Genomic DNA, 25,497 nt, shown 5'->3' with positions numbered 1-25,497 from the left:
AACGGGAGCTCACCCTGTCGTGGGGGTTCGAACCGCCAACCTTTTGATCGGCAAGTCCTAGGCTCTGTGGTTTAACCCACAGCGCCACCCGCATCCCTAAACCTCTTTTAAAGCCATCCAAATTGGCAGCCGTCCTGTAGGAGGGAGTTCCATAGTTCAACAAAGTGCTGCATGGAGAAGTACTTTCTTTTTTTGGACTCTCCCAAAATTCAGCTTCAGTGGATGTCCACGAGTTCTAGTGTTATGAAAGAGGGAGAAATACTTTCTTCTAGCCATTTCCTTCATGCCACGCATAATTCTGTAAACTGTATCATGTTGCTTCTTATTCACCCTTCCTCTTAACTGAAAACCCCATATGCCACAAGCTTTCTTAATCTCGCAGAGCTTAGGCTACCATTCCCTATCTTGTTGCCCTCTAGATGCTGTTGGGCTCAGCCAGTGTAGCCAATGATCAATCATGGTGGGAGCTGTAGCCTGCAAATATCTGGAGGGCAACAGGTTTGGCTGACTTAGGCTGTTCATTATGATAGCTAAACTGAGTCTCCCTGTTCAGTTGCTGAATGCCAGTTGCTGCGGGTCAAACATTGGCTTTAGACTTATGCAGGGCTTCTTTTCTCCTAGAAAAAGAGGTGCTGGAACTTGTTGAGCTTTTTATAGGGGGGCTGCAGCCGTGTCAAAAAGGCCTCCCGTACTCAGTTCCAACGAATTCCAGCTGAAAAAAAGGCCCTGGGCTTACGTCTGGGGGCTTCTGGTGGAATGCTAAAGGCTGGACTAGGTCATGGGTAGGCAAACTAAGTCCCAGGGGCCGGATCCGGCCCAACTGCCTTCTAAATCCGGCCCACGGATGGTCCAGGAATCAGCATGTTTTTACATGAGTAGAATGTGTCCTTTTATTTAAAATGCATCTCTGGGTTATTTGTGGGGCACAGGAATTCATTCATTTCCTCCCTTCAAAATATAGTCCAGCCCCCCACAAGGTCTGAGGGACAGTGGACTGGCTCCCTGCTGAAAAAGTTTGCTGACCCCTGGGCTAGGTGGACATTGGGTCTGATCAAGCAGGGTGATTGTAACATACTTCTTCCTCATGGAACAAAAAGAGAGCTCTGCTTGATCAGAACAAAGGCCTGTCTAGTCCAGCATCCTTCCTCCCCCCTCCCCACGGTGGCCAACCAGCTGCCTGTGAGAAGTCCAAAGCAGGACAAGAGGGCAACAGCATTCCCCCATCATTTCTCACCAGGGACTTGCGTTCAGGGGAATGCCACCTCTGACCTTGGAAGGCAGTAGACATGATGAGGAGCCACTTTGATAGCCTTGTCCTCCATGAACTCAGGAGGAACAGCCGGCAAGAATTCCGCTCCCTCCACAACATACCAATCAGGTTCCATCACCTGAGGCAGCTTCCTCACCCTGCCTAATGATAGGGCTGGCCTTGATTTTTTGAAAGGTAATGTATGTTAAAGTGGAGCAACTTCAAAGCAAGCAAGCAAGCAACCAATAACCAAAGGAAAAAGCCTTTCATAACACTGAACAGCTATAATTCAGGCATTCAGGAATTACCCCTGTGCTGTTTTTATTTTTCTGTGGTGGGACAGGGCTCTCCGCAAGTTTGCTCACCTCGGCTGGGAGTAACGTGTAGGAGTAGAACCTTTTCATCTTTGTCACCAGGTCATCGTTAGAAAAGGTGATATATTCCACAAACTTCCTGTTCAGGAGGAACCAGTCTGACCCGCCATCCACCGTTATTCCTTCCGGAATCTTCCGGTCACCAAGGCGCCACATGTGGGTATCACATTCCAGGAAAAGCCTGTCCAGCCCTTGTTTTCTAATAAACCTGGAGAGGAGGGAAAGGAAATGTTAAAAATACACGTAACAAGTAAGAAAGATAGAGACTCTTGGAACATATGTGATTATAGCAGGAGATAAAAGGCAGTGGGGGAAAGAGAAAAACAACTAAAGCAGCAGTAGGATACCCTCCACTGTGAACAATTAAAGCACGTGGCTTTGCCCAAAAAATCTTGGGAACTGTAGTTTCTTAAGGGTGCTGGGTGCTGTAACTCGGTGAGGTGTAACTACAGTTCCCAGCATTCTTTGGAGTGGGAAATGTGTTTTAAGTATATGGTGTGTACACTGACTCTCTCTCTCTCTTAAACATTGTACTAAACACCTTTGTGTACCTTCCTGGTCCCCACGAAACCCTGGTGCTTAAGCAGTTAGCATTCTTATCCTTGATTAGAATTTATTTCAAAAAGCAACAGAGCCCAGAGAAAGAAAATGGGCTGTTTTCCAAATCTAATTAATGAAAAACAAAGCCCAGACATACGAGCCTCTCTGTGCGTTTACGGCGCTTAGAGGACAAAAGGGAAGATAAGAAGTTGAGAATTTTTTATTTCATTTTATTTCCATAGATGAGCTCCTAATTCCACATTCTATTATAAAAGGGATAATGGAAATGTCTTGCAATTTTAATGGGGTGTTCTAGAATCTCCAAATACAATATTTATGCAATTCTCTGCGAAATTAAATATGCATGCATGTGAAAGTTCAGTCATTTATTTCTATTATTTGGTGATGGTGGTGGGGACGCCTCTGAAAAAAACTGTGTTTACTTTGAATATGCAATTTACATGAATTATTTTCAGGCCCTCAGAACTCTCCTCAGCCCAAGCCACACTCCTTACAGGACCTATTATTACTATTATTATTTATTAAATTGGTATACCGCCCTATACCTGCAGGTCTCAGGGCAGTTTCAACATAAAATCACAATATAAAGACACAAAATACATAATGAAAACTAAGACAACACAATACATTTTCCCCCTCCCCAACACATTTTAAAAGGACATTGGATGCCAGTCAGCCAAAGGCCTGGTTAAAGAGGGATGTTTTTGCCTAGCATCTAAAGCTGTATAATGAAGTCACACTCTAGAAAATTTTGCCTGCCTGGAATGTGTCCTTGAATTTGGATAATAATGCCTGTTGGTTGCTTGCCTGGCTGGCAGACAAGAAGAAGAGAAGAAGAGTTTGGATTTGATATCCCGCCTTTCACTCCCTTTAAGGAGTCTCAAAGCGGCTAACATTCTCCTTTCCCTTCCTCCCCCACAACAACCACTCTGTGAGGTGAGTGGGGCTGAGAGACTTCAGAGAAGTGTGACTGGCCCAAGGTCACCCAGCAGCTGCATGTGGAGGAGCGGGGAAGCGAACCCGGTTCCCCGGTTCCCCAGATTACGAGACTACCGCTCTTAACCACAAAGGGGCTGAGAATGTGTAAAAACTAGCCTATGAAATTACATTAATTGCTCCACCTACTTTTACTTCTGGCCCTGCTCACCACTGGCATGTGGCCCCTGGAAGGTGAATCAGAAGGGATTGTGGCCCTTGGCTTGGAAAAGGCTTTGCACCCCTGATTTTTTAAAAAAGTGTGTATGTGTATGTGTGTGTGTCCCTGCAGAAGCTTAGAGCCAAGATACTCTTCAGGGATTGTCCGGTTCCCAGTTCAAAGTGAGTAATATCACCCACGAGGCTAATTAATTGCTGATTGCAACTTGGCAACAACTGAAATGAAAACCTGAAATCCCACCTCTGATAAGCCCTTCCAGTGAAAGGTAAGGAACAAAGAAAACTAAATCAGCACTGTCCATTGGAGATTAAATATTCCTCTTCCAGCATTAAACATTCTAATGCTCTGCAATAAAATCTAAATGACTTCTTGAATTAAAAAGGTTGGCAGAGGGTTCGGTGTCCCCCCTCCCCCCGCTTTTCTTCCTAGCAATTAACAACCAACAGATTTGTTGGGAGTATTTACTAACAAACCATTTGTCATTGTTACTTTTTAACATATGGTTCGAATAGTCACATATTTCAACCAGCAGAGAGGCTGTATCTATGCCACAAAATGTATTTGTTTCCAATACTTTAATGGAAAAGTTTGTTGTGGTGAAGTACAAGAACATCAATGGGTTTCTTTAAAAGTAGCCAACAACAGGGGCAAATTAAGATTTTTATCATACGCTGCCTTCCAAAAAACATCTACTAGATATTTTGGAAAGTAATTTTCATCTTTGCTGTGCATTTAAATATCCCTTAAGATATTGCACCAGATTTTGCATGATGGTTCCTGAAATCAATGAGAATGTTTTCATCGATGTTGAGATACAACTGGAAGCCATTTTGAATCAAGGCAATAGACTGAACCTTTTGCAACTGCACTGAGGGGTCTGTTTTCATATAATTCTCAAGCAATTATGTGAATGGGGCTACCGGGGTATGCAAAATGCCTCAATGTCCCCCTGCAGATCTGGGCCACATCCTGGTCCCACTACTGCAATTGCACCCTCGTCTGCAATGGAATTCACACTGCCCCCATGCATTTGCCCCTAACCTTGCAGCCTGAGTTATATTACCCCAGTTTTTCAGCACACCTATTTATTTTAGCACCAATTTCAAAAAAATAAAACAAAAATCTGTTCCTTAAATAGCATAGGATAGAAAGCCAAGTGAGGGTGCTTTGCCAAAAACAAGCAGTAAAGTTTTGTTTTGTTTTGTTTTATGGCAACCCAGGTGATAAAGTGGAGAAACAGAGCAGTCACTGTAAAACATACACATTTCTAAATGCCCCTGCTTTGCACTTTAAAACAAAAACAACAACATCCTGTGCGCTAATAATATTTTATTTTGTATACAGTTCCTGCAATTATTGTTTCCCTGGTACAATAAGAAGGAATTTTGTAGCCAACATATTTCAATGAGTCCTTTGGCTAAAATTTTAAACATGTAACTTGCCTCCCCCACCCCTGGCAAAAAAACAAACAAAAAAAAAAACACCACAGAGCTGCACCCAAAACTAGTGAGACCATTAATGCTACCAGGAGCAAAGAGGTTAAAATACTTGGGCCGCAGGGATAATAAATTCTGCTTTATGTGCAGTACTTAGTAGTGCTGGGTATTAAATGGGTGATTCATTGTTACAGAAATACACAAGCGTTTACTGGATGTGCCATTCAGACCAGCATACTGATTAATTGCTCAGAAACACTCTGCTGATAACACTGAGTGCATCCTCCCTGCTGAGGAACTGCTTTCCAGCAATTGCTTGGGAGCAGAATTGAAATGCCCTGCTGCTGGTGCCATACAGCATTTCACACAGTGCGCTATTAACTCAACTTACTAAAGCACCATGACTGCCCACAATGGGTGTGCTCTACCTGCGCTGTTGGAGGCAGTGCGCTTCTGAAAACCAGTTGCTGCTGGGAAGGTGCAGGTTACACTCAGATTCTGCTTGTGACGGTCTCATAGACATCTGTTTTGGTCCCTGTGAGGACAGGGTGGTGGACCAGAACAGAATTCTTCTTGGGTTCTTAACTACCAATGCTCTTCTCTATGCCATAACTCAGGCTTCCTCAAACTCTTCCCTCCAGATGTTTTTGGCCTACAACTCTCATGATCCCTAGCTAGCAGGGCCAATGGTCAGGGAAGATGGGAAGTGGAGTCGCAAAACATCTGGAGGGCTGAGTTTGAGGAAGTCTGCCATAACTCCTCCTACCCCATCCAATGGAGGCTGCCACTCCACTCCACCACAACAGTGCCCCTGAAACCATGCCACACCATTCTCTTCTGCAAGGGAACAGCAGCTTTGGGGGAGGGGGCTTCAACTTGTGGGAACATTCTCCCTTCGCCCAACCACTTTCTGCCCACAGATGGTTCCAGAACAGCTCACCTGAACTGATGTGTTCCTGAAATCTGACTGTTCTCCATCGCAACCCCTCAAGTTTGTTACTGCTTTCTTTGTAATTAATTTGAAGCTCTTTCAGTTATTTTTTTTAAAGAGATAATTGATTCTGAATAATACATAAACTGATATGTCAGCCCTACCTATATATCACAGCACATCCTAAGATGCAATTAACTGTTTATGTATTCCAAAGGCAGAATCCCCATTAAAGACCCAGCCTATTATTCCCCAGAAGAGAGGCCAAGTGGCACATTAGCACAATTTAATATTAAATTAATGAGAAGATGAGCAGATTTAATTCATCCAAATTGCTCTTGTCCCAGCCGAGGTGAGCATCTTATGGCTTTGTGTGGAACAGTCATAATTCATGCTCTTATTTCTTCTTTTGACAGTGTTTGAGGAGCAATGATCACAAGAGTCAGAAGTGAACGGGAGGCATATCTCCATAACCCTTTCTTATTGCCTTTCTAATTTAACTCCATCGTTTGACAGGAATGCCAGCTAATGCAAAACCTGCCAGTCAAAATGAAGCAATGCGTTCCCAGTTCATTTCTGGGCCCAATTCAAGTTGCCTTCACGTTTGTGTTCAAAGCCCTAAACAACTTAGGCTACATCTGCACCAGACATTTAAAGCAGCATTTTTCACAGTTACAACTTCCCCCAAAGCATCCTGGGAACTGCAGTTTGCTAAGAGTGCTGAGAGTTATTAGGAGACTCCTATTCTCCTTGCATAACTACAATTCCTAGAGTAGTCTAAGAAACAAAACCTTTTTCCTGGGGAACTGTACGTAGCTCTGTGAAAGGAATAGGGGTCCCTCGACAACACCCTGAACTTTCTACACTTCCCAGGGTTCTTTGCAGGAAGCCAAGACTGTAGGCCCCGGTCTATGACTGGTTGCTGGCTTGTTTCTGGACCCAGTTCAAGGTGTGCTCACACAGCCCTAAGTGAGTTGATAGCCAAATGAACACCTCCGCTCCTACAAATTTTGCTGGGTGTTAAGATAGGCAGGGAGGGTCCCTCTTGGTAGTTCCACAACCATCAGATCAAGGAATGGATCTGCCGTAGACATTACACCTGGGACCATGTGGTGCACTATGGGAAAAATCTCAGGAAACCAAGCGGTGTGGGCAGACTTCAAAGCCTGCTCCAGCTTCCCACAGCCCAAACATATCTACCACAGACTGCCATGTAGGAAGGGTTATGGGAGAGAGAGAGGGGTGCAAAAGTCACTGAACATCTTCCCTCAGCTGGACTTTCCTCTGTCCAATCTCTGCAGAGCAGCATCTACCTACCAACTGCTCAGTGTGGAAAGGGTTTAGGTCACACCCACACCATAAACTTAAAGCACATGGCTTCCCTCAAAGAACCACGGGAAGTGTAGTTTACCCCTTACAGAGCTGCAGTTCCCAACACCCATAGGAAACTACAGTTCCCAGAATAATTTGGGTGAAATAATGTACTTCCAATGTATGGTGTGGATATACCCTCTGGCGAATTGTTTTGTTTTCATATAGTTACAGTGATAATATAGTGATTCTACTAATAAGTCTTAATATTACTGGAAACCCTGGAAGGATTTGTACAGTATCCTGAAACACGGAATAAACGACAACAAAATATTTTTGGTGGCCCAGTGTCACTTGCAAAGGGATTGGTACGAGACCATCCAAGTTCAGCACTATTGAGAATGATCAGTCTCTCCTTTAAAAAATATGACACAGTACTGTCCTAAGATATGGTTAAACTGTATTAGCAAGAGAGATAAAATATGTAAGCTGATTTCAGGAAACTCTTTGTAAAAAAAGAGAAACCAGATCAGAGTAGATAAACATATAATAAGCTTTTCATATTTTCGAGCAGATTGATACTCTACAAGAAAATAAAATGACAACACTGTCACTTTAGTGACAGAAAGACAGAGATCTCTCTCTCTCCCCCAGCCCACTTGATATATATGCATGAAGTGGTAAGCCTTCTCAAATCTGCCACCGTTTAACTGGAAGGTGCGAAATGGGCTTAATTTTGTGCCTGGCTTAGCTCTGGAATCTTATTTCAACGGCTTGTCTAAAATTGTAGAATAGGTGGATAATGAATGGTGCCCCTGAGCTGGGTCAGAGTGCATTTTTAAATGTCATCTCTGAGCAACCACAGGCTGTTCTTGCATGGAATGGGCAGATAACTTGGGTTTTGGGAAGATGACATCACCTTCCCACTGTCAGGAGCTACTGGGATCTGTGGTTGTCTGCCCTGCGTGGTCAGCCACTGAATTGCAAATGCCAGCTTCTCAGTGAAGGACCTTCAGGCCCTGGATGGACTCAGGCTGCCCCCTAGGACCGGAAACTCAGGCTGCTCCCCCAGGACAGGAAACAATATAAGAGGACTTCCTGTTGCAGCAGAGCCTTGTTTAAACAATGGCTCCCCGATCTGTCCCTGTATCTTTGTTTGTCCTTTGCTTCTGACTTACTCCTTGGTCCTAAATAATGGGTTGGTCTCTTGGTTTAAGGCCTCATCTCAAACTTCTACCCATGGCCCAGGCTTGACATCTAACTTTGCTCTTTTTAGGAATTAAGGCTGGGATAGACTGAGGTTGGTGGGGTAGTGCCCCATTCACTCTCATGAACCAGCCTCCACTGTGTGCACACAAATAATTTGAATGCCACCCTCAAACTCCGATCCAAGCGTTCTGTCTTGAGAATGCCTGGCTCTGCACTACCCAATACACAGATCTGTACATCTTTCATGGGAAAACTGCAGTTGAAAGTGCAGGTTTTATTGATCACACAAAGTGATCCAACTTTTACCTGGACTGCGAAAAGAAAAGAAAAGAAAAGAAAAGAAATGAGAAGTATCACCACAAATTTTTATTATTATACTGAGAGGCACAGAAAAGTCCACATTACCTTGCATTGTCTCTTCCATGGGACTTCAAGAAGTTCATGTCTCGGTATCTGGAAAGGAAGGCAACGAGCTGGTCGTTTGTCCTGTGAAATGATTGGGACAAAGAATTAAAACAGAGACTAATAGTTAGTCATACACACCAGGAACTTTACCACTGAAATGTAAGTTCAGATTTGCAAGCAGATGTTGCCTAGTCAGTGATATCAAGTGAGGCATATTCCAGCAGAGCCTCTTTGCCTCTTTCTCTTCTTGAAACAAAAATTCAGTGTATTTCCTGTATCAAATCTGAGGGTTCCCTCCTCGTAAAAGAAGATAAAATGTTACATTACTGAAAGACATCACTGACTAAATTGTAGTTTGAAAATTCAATGGCAATTTATGCAAACAGATTTTCACTTCATATTGAAGATGCTTCTCCATTCAGATTATCTATTATTTCGTATTTAAAATGTAGTTCAGTTAACCATACGTATTTTTTAAAAAACTGAATTACACCTGCCCACTCACTTTACCTAGCTCTGAACGGTCCTGACTCCAAAACTACAGCCTTGTGAAAAGCACAAGTACAAAACTGACATCAAGTGTGAAGGAAGCACACCTGTAAAATTATTCACATCCTTTCAAAGTGCTTGGAAGCAGCACCTGGGGAAAGGAGCAGCTCTAAGAAGGTTTTAAAATGAGCAGTCACTCGGGAAGAGTGTTTTGGTGCATTAAGACTGAAGGATTTATTATGGTATCTACAAAAGCTTATGCCAATAAACTTGCTAGTCTTTAAGGAGCCACCAAACACTTTTTGGGGGAGGCTTGCACTGTCGACCTGGAATTTAAAAACAAGAGAGAAAGGAACTTTTTGTGTGAAAAAGAAAAAGAAATAATGATATCTGGATCTGAGGAATGAATATAATGTTTGTTTATAGAAAGAAGCTTTGTTGGGTGTTATGTTGGATTGGACAAAGTGAATATTGTTTTTATATAGCAGGCAGATGAAGAACTGGAAGTTCTTTACTTTCTGAATCTTATTCCTCTTTCTCTTTTAACCTCTTCTATTCTATTCTGTTTATTTACTTTTTTCATTGTTCTCTCTCTTTCTTTCTCCCCCCTTTTTGTGTTTTTATAGTATCTAGATAAAAGTCTTGGTTTGGTTTTTTTTAAAGGGAAAGATATTAAACTCTATATTTTTTCCTATAAATCTTAATAACATTTATTTAAAAAGATAGAGACAGAGCGACATGCTCTTGAGAACCCTGAAGTTTGCAGAAATACAAAAAACCCTATCCCTCTTAAAGAGGCAACTCACCTCCCAACAACTCATTGAGGTTTGAGCATGCTCAGTAGTCACAGAATGTTGATGGTTAATTAGAAAAGATAAAAATGGAAAACTTGCAAAGGAAGAAGCAGAATGTTTTTCTTACAGCCTTTCTCAACCTGTGGGTCCCCAGATGGTGTTGAACTACAACTCCCATCACCCCTAGCTAGCAAGGCCAGAGCTCAGGGATGATGGGCGTTGTAGTCCAACAACATCCGGGGACCCACAGGTTGAGAAGTCTAACAAGACTACAGCATTCTGGAAGGAGGGAATGGTTAGCTAGCTTGAAACTCTTCCAGAAAACAAGGTTCCACTACCAATTAAGAGCATAAGACGAGCCTGATATATCAGGCCAGTGGCTCATTTAGTTCAGCATCCTGTTCTTGAGGTCCAACCAGATGCCTCTGGGAAACCCACAAGCAGGACCTGAGTGCAGCAGAATTTCCAGCAACTAGTATTCAAGAAGCATTATTACCCCTGAACTTGTGGGATTTTGGTTTGCAGGTTCCACTTACACCCAGCTGGACATTAAAAAGGGAAAGAGGCACATTTGCAGCGGTTTATCCACGAAAATGTGCTTTGAGTCACTCTATGCCTGTAGTCGGGAACACGGAACTTCTTTTTCAAATGCTGCAGCAATTCCTTTTGAATACGTTGCCTGTGGAGCAAAATGACTCGTACTCCAAGTTGCACAGGGAGCAAACCCAGCCAGGGAACTCTATCAACACAGTGATCCCCCTAAGTAGCCTGCATTTACAAACTCTCCAACCATCTCAAGGAACAGTTCATTATTGCCCTGATGAATAACGAACAAGTTAACCATTGACTAAGTCCAGACCAATTGGAGTATCTGTCTATCAATCAACCTAAATGGCTAGATTGCAGAAGCCTGAGACCTTCCTTTGATGCTCACTCAAGTGAGCTTTAAAAGTCTCCCGGGGTCAGAATCTGCATTTCAATTTAGCATTTGCAGGGGAAGAAACACACATTCTCTCTCCCTCTCTATCGTAAAGCCCTGCCGATTTTCACATTTGCTGCTTCACTGATTTGCCATCTTATGGGGGATGAATAGACATTTAGGGAATTTACTTAGCGATCTTTCCACATGAAAAGGCCTCAATGGCTGACATCTTAGGGTTCGTTTCTAGGCAAACACCGGCGTGCTTGGATGATCTTTTCAGAGATTATCTTTACTTTCCTACTTTAAGTTTACTCCAAGAATGAATTTAACAAGTTAACAAGTGCAATAATCATTTTTTAAAAAGAAAATGCTGAGCTCTCTTGTTTCTTGCGATCTTTTCATTGAACTGTGTTTCAATACCACAATCCTAAAACACAGCAACTATGCAAAATTCTCAGCCGTTGCCTCTACTGCCAGCGTTCCCCTGATGAAGAGCTAATTATATTTCTTTATTATTGTTATCCGTTCAATGTATTAGGCACTTGCTATGTAAAAGAGTCTTTAACTGTGACTTTTAAAAGTCTGTATCCAACTTCTACTCAAAGTAGACAGGCTCATTAATTTCTCTCCCCCCATTTCACCCCATATATATTTTAAAATAAATTTACAAACCCTTTCCCACAACCCAAAGGCATAGTCAGATGTAAACAATAATATTAAAGGTTCATACAGGAACAGAAGTGGAGAGAAACTGAAAGTTTCATCAATATGGAGGAGAATATTAATGTATTATGGAATGCGGCAAGTACAGTTTGTTCTGTAGAACCTTTGTTCATGGGGTGGACAAATGACCACCAGTCTGCCATAAAAGTCTCTTCAGTTTCCCTCCCTCTACCCACAGAAATTTATTGCATCAGTTTTTCATGAAATGCTATGTCCCAAATTATGTTATACCATTCTCGGACATCTGCTTAGATGTGCTTCTTTCCAGTTTCTAGCTATCCACTGAATATACCCAACAGGCTCATTAATGTCAACTGAAGTTTGTTATGTCCATTAATCTCAATGGGTATATTCCTGAGTTGGACTAGCATTGAATACAACTCAGTGCTAATCCTACTCAGTCCAGAGCCATTGAAATTAATGAACAAGGTCCTCTGGGCCAGTAATTGCGACAGGTCTAACCTGAGCAGGACTGAGTGGAATACAACCCATAAAGCATAATACCAAAATATAAAAAGAGCACTTACAACAAAAAACATCCCAAATCTATAGAATAAGGTAAAGGTAAAGGTACCCCTGCCCGAACGGGCCAGTCTTGACAGACTCTGGGGTTTGTGCGCCCATCTCACATCTATAGGCCGGGGGCCAGCGCTGTCCGGAGACACTTCCGGGTCACGTGGCCAGCGTGACAAAGCTGCATCTGGCGAGCCAGCGCAGCACACGGAACGCCGTTTACCTTCCCGCTGGTAAGCGGTACCTATTTATCTACTTGCACCCGGGGGTGCTTTCGAACTGCTAGGTTGGCAGGCGCTGGGACCGAGCAGCGGGAGTGCACCCCGCCGCGGGGATTCGAACCGCCAACCTTTCGATCTATAGAATAGCCCCAGTGAAAAAAGCAGGAGAAGCTGGCTGCTCCCAGAATCTGAAAGTCCCTCCCTAGAGAAGCTAGACTGGCTCCCTTCTTTGTTCTTCTTCTTCTGACAGGTGACTTCTTGTTCCAACAGGCTTTGGGAAATTGACTCTCAGAGCCTCCAAGTGTCCCTATTTTCCAGGGACAATCCCAGATTTACAGACGCCATCCTAGTTCTGATTTGATCCTGGAATATCCCACTTTTCCTTAGGATGTCCTATGGCAATCCTAGTACATCCTAACTTTCCTCCAAGAAGCTTAAGGCACACTACCAAGTCCCCTGCCCCAAACCATTAGGTAGGTTAGGCTGAAAAACACTGAGTCTGCTTCCATGGTCTTAATGCCAGTTTCTGGGAATCGCATGTAGGTAAAGTGCTGTTGTGCTCAGTCCTGCTTGCCTACTTCCCACTGGGGAATCTAATTGTTCGCTATGAGAAGTCTTCTGGCCCAATACAGCAGAGCTCTTTTTATGTTCTCAGATTATCCTCCACCAGGGCCAGGGCCTTCTCAGTGATGGCTCCAACCTGATGGAATGCTCTGTCCCATGAGACCAGGGCCCTGTAGGATTTAACTTCCTTCCGCAGTGCCTGTAAGACAGAGCAATTCTGCCTCGCTTTCAATTTGAACTTAGCCTGATCTTTTGTTTCCTTTCCTTTCCTCCCCCTCCCCTTTTTATGAAGATTACTCGCTTTGGGATCCCACAGCTAATTCTCCCCTGGTCTCCTAGCTTGCCCAAATAGGACTAATTTAGCCAGCTAGTCTTGGTGACCATCTAATGTTTATTGGATGGATTTCCCCCCAAATTGATTTTTGAATTCTGAATTTATTGTTATTCACGTTTCATACTGTATTTTATGCTGGTTTTTGTTGCATCAATTAAGTGTTTTAAATTTGTTGTTAGCCGCCCTGAGCCCAGTTTTCTGAACCGGGAAGGGCAGGGTATAAATAAAAAAATATTATTATTTTATTATTATGCTATAAACAGCAGGTGGTGGTTTCCCTGTACGAGCAACTTGAGCACAGCAGCACTCTCCCTGTCTCTGACTACCAGCAGCTGCTATTCTGAGACATAATACCTTTGGCAGTAGAGGCAGAAGATAGCCATTGTGGTCAGCAGCCATTGATATCAGGCTGCACTTGCTTGTAAAAAGGTGTACCAGTCTCTTACTACTCCAAGGAACCCACTTTGAAAACCTTGGGGGCTCTTTTTCTAAATGTATCGTTCCTCAGATGGCCAAGTTTAAGCTGAGAAAAGTTTTTGAAGATGACATTAAAAACAAAGCAAAAACCAAACATCAGGTCAAGCTTACATGACAACCCAGGGAGGACTAGGAGAGAATGTGGCAAGGGTAAGAGAAGAAAATGAGTTTAAAATTAAAACTATCTCCCGGACTTCAGCCCCAAAAATGCTGTGATATGTAAATGCTCTGTTGGAAAAAAAGGAAAACAGAGGCTCAGCCACCGATGAAAATCCTCTATTGGGGGTTTCTTCATCTAACTAGGGGTATTAGTTTTATTCAAGCTGAGAGTTCATAAAGACCTTCAATGTCTCATTATCCTTAGAAAGCAGAACTTCATTTGCTTGGAATGTTTTATGATTATATCCTAAGGAACCTTGAAATGTCTTTGGTTAATGGGTTGGGGGCAATCCCGCCTCCTAGTGCCAAGTAAGTATTTCTTAATAGGCCCAGAACCTTTTCTAAACTGAATACCACTAATAATAATGGCCTAAAACGCAAGCTCGTGCACATGCTTTTTTTACTTAGATGTTGAACTACAGCTCCCATCATCCCTGGTGGACACAGTCTGTCCCATGGAGATTGCTTCCATGGCTGGTTGACAGCAGCCTCTAGATAGATGGTGTCACCAATGCACCAGAGTCCTGCTGGATCAAATCCAAACTCTTATATAAAGGCCAAAGTCCAGTTTCCCACAGTGGTTCTTGGCTTATCTTTGTGCTATGTGAAGTATGGCTTCCTTTTACCTGTCCAGAAACTTCCACCTTTCAGCTATTTTAGATGAACCCAGTGAACATCAAGAACATTTATGGTGCCATTTTAATAGCAGCTCCTCTTCAATTCACCTCCAACCTTTGCAGGAGCAACTTGATCACTCTGAGCTCTCCAAGGTGCTGGGCCCATCATCAACTTTGCTGCCTGGAGGGTACCATCTATGGGTGGAACTGAACAGCCCTGTTCCAATTCCCAATAGCTCCGTTAACTAAGACCCCATTTGCGCTACACATTTAAACTACTCTTAGACCACTTTAAACACTTTAAACAACTACCAGACTTTTAGAAGACATCTGAAGGCAGCCCTGTTTAGGGAAGCTTTTAATGTTTAATAGGTTATCGTATTTTAGTGTTCTGTTGGAAGCCGCCCAGAGTGCTGGGAAACCCAGCCAGATGGGCGAGGTATTAATAATAATAATAATAATAATAATAATAATAATAATAATTAATAATAATAATAATGGCTTCCCCAAAAGAATTCTGGGAGCTGCGGTTTGATAAGGGTGCTGAGGAGACTCCTATTCCACTCTTATAACTCCAATTCCCAGAACAGTATAACAGTAAATCTATCATCTCAGTGAACTCTGTACAGGGAAGAGTCGTCTCCGAACAACTCTCAGCACCCTTAACACACTACGGTTCTCAGGATTCCTTGGGGGAAAGCCATGACTGCTTCAAGTGGTATGATACTGCTTTAAACGTATGGTGCGGATGTGGCCTAGAGCTGGCTTCAGTTTTAAGTCCCTGCCCCTCGATCACCTGCAAAGTGTCATTTCCCTCTTGAAATCATTGGCTTCCACACCTCACTTATTGGTGGTGGTGGTGGGCAGCAGCACTCATAGCAGGTAGTTGCAAACTGCCTGTCGTTTCAGTTGCCCTCCATGCCAACATCTATTGGGTGACTTACAGGAAATCTGAAATTGCTGGGCTGCTTCTGAGACCCTGCCACTGCTGCCAAAGAAGTCGGGCCTGTGATCAGAGGACTGGGCCTCATCTGTGTGCACTCCTGGGGTGCTTGGGCCCTGGATGCTGCTCTAGTGATGCCAACCCTGGTTTTGTTTTGTTTTTAAATGGATGACACGATGCCTCATTCCCCATATCCCAGCTTTTCATGAGTTTGAAGTGCAGTAAGAGGCAGCCCATCCTAATTTTGGGAGTGAATTTTGGCTGCAAGCCAGGATTTGCAACCCCAACATCTGTAGAACAAAGATAAGGAATCGGGAAACCCTCTCTTGGTGTGGTTTTGGGGTTTTTTTAACCGGCATGGCAATCATATAGCAAAATATATTTCTCCTTGCCTTCACAGCAGGAAAGAAGCGTCACCTTGGTGCAAAGCTGCAACGCAGGCAGATAAAATGGCATCAGAATCGCTTCTGTGTGTTCCTGCAAGAAGGAGGGGCTGGGATCTTCTGAACAGTTACGTGCTCGGTTGGGAAAGTGATCATGGGGCTGGGCGAAGCGTCGGCTGGGTGGGGAGTGCTGATAGCGACGGCCTAGGATTTTGCTCTGGCTCTTCAGTGATGGAAAGGAAAACATGTGGTGTGTATTCTGGATAAACTTGAAGTCCCAGTGGTTATTCAAAGCTTATCAGTGTTTCACCAGAGTGTTTGGCATCTTTTTAAACAGGGCAGTGAAATCTTACGATGAATGAAAACACGCTGCTTTGCGGCTGGATGTACACATCACTCTGGCACGTGGTGCTTGCTAAGGGACTGTGTGCGGAAGGGTATTGTGCGTGGAAGTCTCACCCAGCGCTACCGGGAGATGCTGGGGATAGAATCTGGAACCTTTGGTATGGAAGGAAGATGCTCTGCCACTGAGCTCCAGCTCTTCCCTGTGTGTCTGGTATAGATGAGGCATCCTGAAGGTCAGAAGCGCTGGATGAATGCTCAGAAATGAACGCCACCTGTTCTGTCTGGACTGCGGTATTAATAAGCCATGGCCTGGCCAACCTTTCCCAATTCCAAAATGAAATGAGAGAGCTGTGGACACAGGCGAGGCACCATCAACATGGTAGGATGTGCTCTGCAACTCTTTGGACTAGCTTCCTAACCTGAATACTTCCCCCTTTCCTTCATTGCTTCCTCTTCATTTCACTGACGGGAAGAAAATGTTTGCTTTAACAATAAAGGCTGGGTTTTGCCTGGGTTTCCACAGATTGTTCAGTTGATACTTTTTTGGGTGGAGGGGTGGAGGGAAGAGTTTGTTTCAATGAGATTCATTCCTGTTCTTGTGGGCCTATAGAGAAAGTGGGACCCCTTTTAATGCAGAGTCTCCCAGGTAGGGATGGAAGGATCCGTCCATTTTGGTTCTCTCACTTTTTCATTTTTAAAAAATTATAATTACTTATTAAATATGTATACAGTCGTACCTTGGAAGACAAACTGAATCCATTCCAGGAGTCCATTCGACTTCCAAAACTTTTGGAAACCAAAGCGCAGCTTCTGATTGGCTGCAGGAAGCTCCTGCAGCTAACTGGAAGCTGCGGAAGTCCCGTTGGATGTTCGGGTTCCAAAGAATGTTCGCAAACTGGAACACTCACTTCTGGGTTTGCAGCGTTCAGGATTCAAAACATCCAAGTACCAAGGTGTTTGGGATCCAAGGTACGACTGTACTGCCCTAATCCTACACGTCTCAGGGCAGTTCACAAAATAAAGTCACAATATAAAAAGACAAAATACATAATAAAAACAAAAACAACCCCAAAATCCCCCCTCCCGAATCTTAAATTCAGTTGTCCACTTTTTGCAGCCATTTATACTTTCTTTTCTTTTCTTTTTAAAAGAATCCTCATGGAAGTTAATCAGCATTTTAGTACAAATAAACACATTTTCAATATGCAGTTTTGACTAATGTACACATTTCTGCAAGCAAGATGCATTCTGCAGTGGGGGGGGGGCAGTTCTCAAGAAAAAACATGTACATGGATGGAGAAGTTGAGATTGGTGTAAGACCACAGTGGAGGCATTGGAAATGAATGGTTCTGTCTGATCTGAGTTGACAAGCATAGATGCCATGGTGAACTCCTGTTTGAGGTTGAGAAAAGCACTTTGAGCTGCAGGGGCCCAGTCGAAGATGGACTGACTTCACAACAAATCTGTCAATGAAATGACTATTGCGGCAAATTTGAGGATAAAGCACCAGTAATAATCTGTGAAGCCAGGTAAATGCTGGGCACCTTCACAACTCTTGGTGTGGACAGCCTGAACTTTTCAGGGATCAATTTTAATGACTTGGGGGTTGCAACAATCCCCCAAATTGAACTTGGGTCAGGCCAAAAGCACACTTCTCCAGCTTTGCGTAAAGTCTGTTTTCTCTGGGGTGTTGATGGACAAATGTACAGGCTGAACATGGAATTCTGGGGCATCAGAATAAATTAGTGAGGGAGGGTTAAATTAAGTGAGGGAGGGTTAAATTAGTGTTGACTAACTCATGTATGCCCAGTAAGCTTCGTGGATGAGTGGGGATTGAACCCAGATTGCCCTGTCCTAGGCTGATCCACCAACAGCTACCTGATGTTCCTTCTTTAAGGTGGTAGGTGAAAATCCATATATCAGCTTGCTAGGAGGTTAGTGAGGGGAGCAGACCAGTTAGAATAGAATTGTAGAGTGAGAAGGGACTCCAAGGGTAATCTAATCCAACTTCCTGCAATGGAGCCATCACAGCTAAACACTCCCTGACTGATGGCCATTCAACCTGTTTAAAAACCTTCAATGAAGGAAGAGTCCATCACCCTCCAAAGTACTCTATTCCACTGCTGAACAGCTCTTACCATCAGAAAGATCTTCCTAACGTTTAGTCGGAATCTCATTTCTTGTCATTTGAATTCACTGGTTTGGGTCCTACCCTCTGGAGCAGCAGAAAACAAGCTTGCTCCATCATCCAGATATCATTTCAGGTATTTGATGGCCATCATTTCACCTCTCAGTCTTCTCTTCTAGAGGCTAAATGTACCAAACTCTCTCAATTGTTCCTCATAAGGCTTGGTTTCCAGACCCTTGACCATCTTGGTTACCCTCCTCTGCACATGTTCCAGCTTGTCCATATCCTTCATAAACTGTGCTGCCCAGGACACAGGACTCCAGGTGGGGTCTGACCAAGGCAGAATAGAGCAGATTCTCATTGGCTTTGTGCCTGCAGGTTAACTCAGTAAAGCACATTCAGTCACTGAATACTGCAAACAAGGAAGAACAGCATTTGAAATGTGCATCTCTAGCCAACTGGATTCATTTCCCATTGCCATTACATTTTTTATTTTATTTTATGACAGCTAGGTTAACTAGGGAACTTTCCCCGCAAGGCATCCAATCATTTCTGAATTTTATAAAATAACTTTTCTCCCCTTCAAGGTTTTGCAAAGCTAGTGTGAAAGCTGAACAGCAGTGCTTCAATGTAAATTACAGCTTTGCTTATCACATTTAGCAAACAACTCAAGTCAACAGAGTGGTGTCAGGCAATCTGTCCACTGTGGTTTCACTGAGACAATAAACACTCATCGTTTAGTCTTGCTTTTTTCTTGTTATCAGGAGGATTAGTCAATACAGCTATTAGACACAATGGTCTTAAATTCTGGACAGAAAGTTCTGAAAAGAAGTTTGAACCAATGTTTTTTGAGAGGCGGGTTGTCAATGCCTCATCTGCCCTTTTTTTGGGGGGGGTCAACATCATGCTTTTGTGGGGACTCTCCTTTGGCAGACATTTTAATTACTCCTGGTGTTCAGAGAAGAGTGCCTTTGTTGTCAAAATATGACTTATCCTTGCACAATGGCCAAATAATGTTGACTGATTGCTGGGGTGATGCAGGACATTTAGGCTGTGCAATTTAAAACAATTGCTCCACCCAGTTTGGATCTGGCCCCACTCACCACTGGCAAGTGGCCCTTGAAGGGTAGCCTAGAAGAGAATGTGGCCCTCAGTCTGAAAAAGGTTTCCCATCTCTTTTTTGAGCAACATGGTCTTCCTGAGCTCAGGTGTGCTCCTGCATCCTTTGTTATTCTGTGGTCCTGCCTCTGTGGACCATCAATCCTGACTCACTTGTCCTTTGGATCTGGCTGCCAGCTTGCCCTACAGCTGTCGGCTCCCAACTAGGGTGAGTGAATCTGCCCATTTTGGTTTCCCATTGTTTCTCAGTCTTAGGTTTTTCACACCAGTTTGCTTTTGTAAAAAAAAAAGCACAACCCCCCCCACAACTCTTAAAAATTCATCAGCATTTTAGTGCAAACCTCTCCTAATATACACATTATTGCAAAACAACTTTCTCCCATGCAATTCATTTGTGTGTGTGTGTGTGTGTGTGTGTGTGTGTGTGTGTGTTATTTTCATTAATAGATGCATTTTTATGCACGCTGTACCCCAGCATATGCATTCTGGTAAACATTTATTTGGCACTGCAAAATTCAGAGAAGTGCAGATTGCGAAGGCTGGCTGTGTTTCTTTTCTCCTATTTGTTCCAGAAAGTGCAAATTCAGTTGACTCACCTTTAAATGCAAACTGAATAGGATTTTCCCTCCACCCCTATTCCCATCTCACCCCAGACTGCTGCCCACAGCCCAACCGTGACACTGTGAAAGAAGTGGCTTTTCTCAAAGCTGCCAGATTTAATGTCTCCCGCCTCCAGCCTCCCCACCTTCCTCCCTTTGAGGGTAGGCAGGAACAGAAAGGACAAACCAGCCTCCTTGATTCCGACCTTAGGGCACCTCTGGGTACAGTTTAAAAACAAACAAGAAGAACATTCCTTCTTACCGGGAAATTCACTACCCAGAACAGAGAGAAGCCTGTACTCTGGATAACAGCTACGAAGCAAATGCATCTTATGACAGCACAAAACAGCTCCCCTGACTTGCATATTATTTGGTTTGACCTTTCCTTAAAGACCAGCCATCAGCTCGTTTGCAGTTAAAGAGTCTATCAAGCCCATCTGGAGTACATAAAGGTGTTTTCTAAACAACCTCACCTAGCATTCTGTTGTTGTTATTATTATTATTATTATTATTATTATTATTATTATTATTATGGATCTGCAATGCAGGGAGTTTGCAATTACAGTACCCCATCAGTATCTGTTTAAATATCTTCATCAAAGAAGAGCACCCAACCTGCCAAGGCGGAATTGTTCCACTTTTGATTAGCTCTTATTTTTAGGAACATAGACCAATGCTCCATAAAGCTCGGTATTTTCTGCACTGAGTGGTAAGGGCTCTCCAGAGTATCAGAGAGGGAGTCTCTCCTAGCCCTACTGGAGTTACCACGGTTTGAATCTGGGGCCCTCTGCATGCAAACAGATGCAAACCTATGGGTCTTTTATAGGACATTTTGGCTTTGTCCCAGACGGTGACCTCAACTGCAGGACAGAATTCTAGCTCAAGTGGGAACTTGCACTAGGCGGAGAGTCAAGGGACACCCGGCCACATACTGCCAGCCCTGTTCCAGAGCCAGGTCAAGGAAAGTTTGGTCAAAGAAAGGTCAAGTCCTAGCAAGGTAATGTCCCACAAAGCAGAGGGTAAAGGCAAGGTCAAGCAAAGTGGAGGTCAAACTCCAACCTTCCCCCACTAAACACACCCAGAGTGGTTCAATAGTTAATCCCAGGGAGTTCTAGGAAAGGTAGCTCGGTGAAGGGGAAACAGGGGGTCTTCAAACAACTCTCACCACCCTTAATGAACTATGGCTCCAAGAATTCTCTGGGGGAAGCCATAATAGTTTAAAGTGGTATCACACTGCTTTAAATGTATAGTGTAGATTTGGCCTTAGTGAGTGGAACATTGAGAGATCGTCTGCTGCAGGCTCTGAGGAAGGGGCTGGCAATCTTTTTGGGCACCAGGGAAGGCTTCGGGAAGCATCTCTGTGCCCACGGGTGCCAGGCTGGCAGCCCTTGTATAAGCAATCTGGATGCCATTTCATGAACTTGGTGCTTTTGATGAATTGGCTCCTGGTTATACCATTTATTAATACCTGTCTGCACTGAAAAGTTACATCTTTTCTTATTCTAGTTTTCTATATTTCAGTACAGAAACATACAAATTCATTTTCATTTTAATGATCATTGCCCGTTCTATAATGAATTTTAAATGTTACAATGTTGTTATTATCCAAATGATTTTAAAAGAAAATTGGATTGTCAAGTTATGTTTTGAAATGAGTTGCTATTAGACTGCTTATTACTGTAATGCTGCATTGAGATGTTTGTTTTTTTTTGCTTTCGTGTTGTAAGCCACTTTGAACATAGCTGGGTAGAAAAGCATCATACATATTGAAATAACAATGCTGATACTTTAAGCTGGCCATGCCTGAACTACTGCCTTGCTTCTTGGAAGGTTGTTGAAACTATTTGGCTGTCCACCGCTGGAAACACATCACTGGGTTAGAAGAACCCTAAGTCAGATCCAGCCAAGGCAATTCTTATAACAAGGAAACCATAACTAGTTCCAAAAGGAGTGAATCACTGTACCTGATTGGGTAGTCCGCAGCACTTAGGTTAATGAAGAAATCCCACTGCCAGTCCTTCATTTCCATTAAATCCTGCATACTCTGCAAGTAGGTCGACAAAAGGCTCGCTCCTCCCCAGATCGTTGCCATGCGCCAAGAAGTAACTTTCACATTTGGATACTGGTTCACAAACTGGAGCACTTGCCGGTACAGGTAATTGGAGCGCTTTATGGTGACAGGGTGGGGTGGGGGAGCAAGAAGGAAGAGAAAATTTAATGAGAAGGCTTCTGACACATTTGAACATGCATAAACCATACAGCCATGTTCCCCATCATTATCTTCCTCCAATGTTCCTTAAATGTAGACGGAACTGGAAGAGGTAGAGAGAAGAGGCTCAGTGGAAATATTCTCCATTTTGTGTGGCAAATCATTTACTGACTCATTGCAAAGAAAAAAACCTATAGAATGCCAGACATGCTTGCTTACAAGTTAAGTCCTCTTCCCAAGGCATGTGTGTACAGGGTTGTAGCCTGAGGTAGACTTCATTTTGGGAAACTCCATCTATTTACAATATTCAGTTTTGCTTTTGTGAATGATGGGCGTCCAAGGCAATCGTCAATTCATCCTAGAATGGGCACAGGGAATCCGGGGCCTTCCACATATTTTTGGGAGTCCAGCTCTCCATCACCCCTGACCAATGGTCCCCATTTGTAGCTAGACATTAGAAATATTGCTTCAGAACATGAGGAGAAATAGGAAAATTAAAGGTATTGAAGTGGGATGTAGAGTCTATAAATTAAGGGCATTTACTGCTGACGTGGTGTCAACATTGGAACAACCATTAGAGAGCGTCCCCAAAGTGCTAGAAGAAATTAAAAGGTTTGGAGAAGTGGCAGGTTTTAAAATAAATTCAGACACAACCAAAATGTTGGTTAAAAACATGGGTGAGCAGTTGAAAAAACGTTTTAGAAATGTCTGGTTTAAAAATAGGTAAAAAAGTCAAATATTTGGGAATTCGGCTGACAGCAAGGAACCTCAACTTATCTGTAAACAATTATATTAAATTGGGGAAAGACTTGGAGACCTGGGGGAGGATGAAACTTCCCCTGCTAGGTAGAATTTCAGTTGTTAAAATGAATGTACTTCTTAAGATGCTGATTTTATTCCAATCAATTCTGATGGTAACTAATGCAAGCTGCTTCAAAGAATGGATTTTCCCTCCTAAGTTTATCCGGCAGGGGGTAAAGCCAAAAATTAAATATAAAATTTTGATAGATACAAAAGGAAAAAGAGGCTTTGCTATGCCAGACTTGCAATTGTACTATGAGACAGCTTGTTTGTGTTGCTTAAAGAAATGGATTGTATTGGATAATGCAGACATTTTAGATGTGGAAGGCCATGACTTAAAATTCAGCTGGCATGCATGTCTTTGGTATGGGAAAGCAAAAAATTATAAGAGTTTTATGAACCACATCCTCAGGAAGAATTTGTATAGAGTCTTGGAGAAATATAAAATCTGCTAGAAAGAAAAACACCTTTATGATTATTCCCTCATTGAAGCAATTGCAATTAAGAGATTTAATATGGATAGACAATGGGTAACTTACAGGGAAGTGCCGCACTTTGTAGGTGGTGAACACAGACTGAAACCTATGGAGAACTTCTAAAAAGATTCATAGATGGTATTTAACTCTGAGTAGCTTGGCTAAGATGTACAAAGCAGAATCAGATACGTGTTGGAAATGGGAGGAACTTTTTTCATATGTGTTGAACATGTAGAAAGGTAAAAAAATATCGGGAAATGACTTATAATGAGTTGAAAAGAAAAGTTTTTATTTAACTTCCCCAAAAAACCAGAGTCCTTTTTGTTGGGAATAACCCAGATAGAAATCCCCAGGTGCCAGAAAAGTTTATTTATTTATGTATGCAACAACAGCGGCCCGTGTTCTGTAAGCCAAACATGGAAAGTGAGTGAGGTTCCATGTACAGAGGATTGGCAATTTAAGATGTTAGAATATGCAGAACTTGCAGGTTTAACCCACAGACTAGGAGAGCAAGAAGAACGTATATTTAAAGAAGAGTGGAAAATATTTATTGAATACTGTACATGGAAAATAATTGTACACAGCTGAAAACGCTGGCAGCATTAAGATAAATTCAACAGAGTAAACCCTATTTGATTGATGTAAAAGTGGAAAATTGATTTGAAAGGTTATAGGAAATTATGCAGGAACGTATGACCATGGAAGGAGAAAGAAGGGAAGTCATTGGATATTTTAAAGTTTGTAAAATGTTTATGTAAAAAATTGAAAACTCTTAAAAACAAACAAAACCCAAGTTCCCTATCCGTGTTCTAGTATAATCTTTCCCATCCTTGGGTCCTTGGACTCCAACTCGCCAGCATAGCCTGTGCTCAGGGATGATGGGAGCTGTTATCAGTTTATTATTTATTAAATTTTTATGCTACCCTTCATCTGAGGATCACAGGGCAGTTTACAATATAAAAACACAAAAATACGTACCATATAACAAACAAAAACAGTACCTCCCTCACACAGTTTCAAATGCCATAGATTGTTTAATTAGCCAAAGCCCTGGGAAAAGAAAAATGTTTTTGCCTGGCACCTAAAGATGTAAGGTGTCTATGACTCTCACCAAACGAACTGTGAAAAGGACGATGAGCTGAAAGTGGAGACAACAGATGCAGCATTCCCTGTTTGTAACACAACCCCCCCCCCAATAAAAACTATTTTTTAAAATAAAAATGAAGGTACCAGGTGAGGCTCCCTGGGGAGAGCATTCCAAAGGTGGGGAGCCACCACAGAAGAGGCCTGTTCTTGTGTGGTCACCCTCCAGACCTCTCATGGAAGAGGCACACAAGGAAGCATCATAACTCAGTGCTTTACACACAGTGGTCCCAGGTTCAATCCTCAGCATCTCCCAAATATGGCAGGAAGAGTACCCTGCCTGAAATTCTGAAGAGCCACTGCCAATCAGTTCAGACAATATAGAGCTGGATGGACCACTGGGCTGACTCAGGATAAGGCAGCTTCTTGTTTTTTTGGTAAACCATGGTTTGCTTCTCCTCGTGGCTCACTGTTATGTGAAAATGGGGACCCTGAATGTTACCTACAGGAGTTTGCTGAAAGGCATCTAATAAATAATAGTAGGAATAATAATAATAATAATTAATAATAATAATAATTTGAAGTTCACACATTTCTCGGAATAGTTTCAATTAAACTGTTTTACACACAGAGAGAATTCTGAGTGGGGGTTTGTACAGAAAATAGTATTCTAACGAAAGCGACAATTGCTGTGCATGTCCAGGCATGTCACCTCAGTCAGAAATAAGCCCCACTGAGTTCAACCAGACTCACTCTCAGGTAAAGGTAAAGGGACCCCTGACCATTAGGTCCAGTCGTGGCCGACTCTGGGGTTGCGGCGCTCATCTCGCTTTATTGGCCGAGAGAGTCAGTGTACAGCTTCCGGGTCATGTAGCCAGCATGACTAAGCTGCTTCTGGTGAACCAGAGCAGCGCATGGAAATGCCGTTTACCTTCCCGCAGGAGCGGTACCTATTTATCTACTTGC

At 42.9% G+C, this 25,497-nt stretch overlaps 1 protein-coding gene across 1 annotated transcript in view; it reads right to left on the bottom strand.

Moving 5' to 3' along the window:
* XYLT1 (xylosyltransferase 1) overlaps nucleotides 1-25,497 on the bottom strand; it is a 165,938-nt gene that overhangs the window by 23,539 nt on the left and 116,902 nt on the right. Inside the window, exons 5-7 of the mRNA XM_082200075.1 lie at nucleotides 21,927-22,129; nucleotides 8,633-8,713; nucleotides 1,615-1,831 (exon numbers count right to left, since the gene is read on the bottom strand). Coding sequence (XP_082056201.1) covers nucleotides 1,615-1,831; nucleotides 8,633-8,713; nucleotides 21,927-22,129 — 501 coding nt within the window. The remainder of the gene's footprint in view (nucleotides 1-1,614; nucleotides 1,832-8,632; nucleotides 8,714-21,926; nucleotides 22,130-25,497) is intronic.

This window comes from Podarcis vaucheri (assembly GCF_965113315.1).
Source record: "Podarcis vaucheri genome assembly, chromosome: 14".
Taxonomy (NCBI): Eukaryota; Metazoa; Chordata; class Lepidosauria; order Squamata; family Lacertidae; genus Podarcis; species Podarcis vaucheri.
This window is presented reverse-complemented; position numbering and strand designations above follow the sequence as displayed.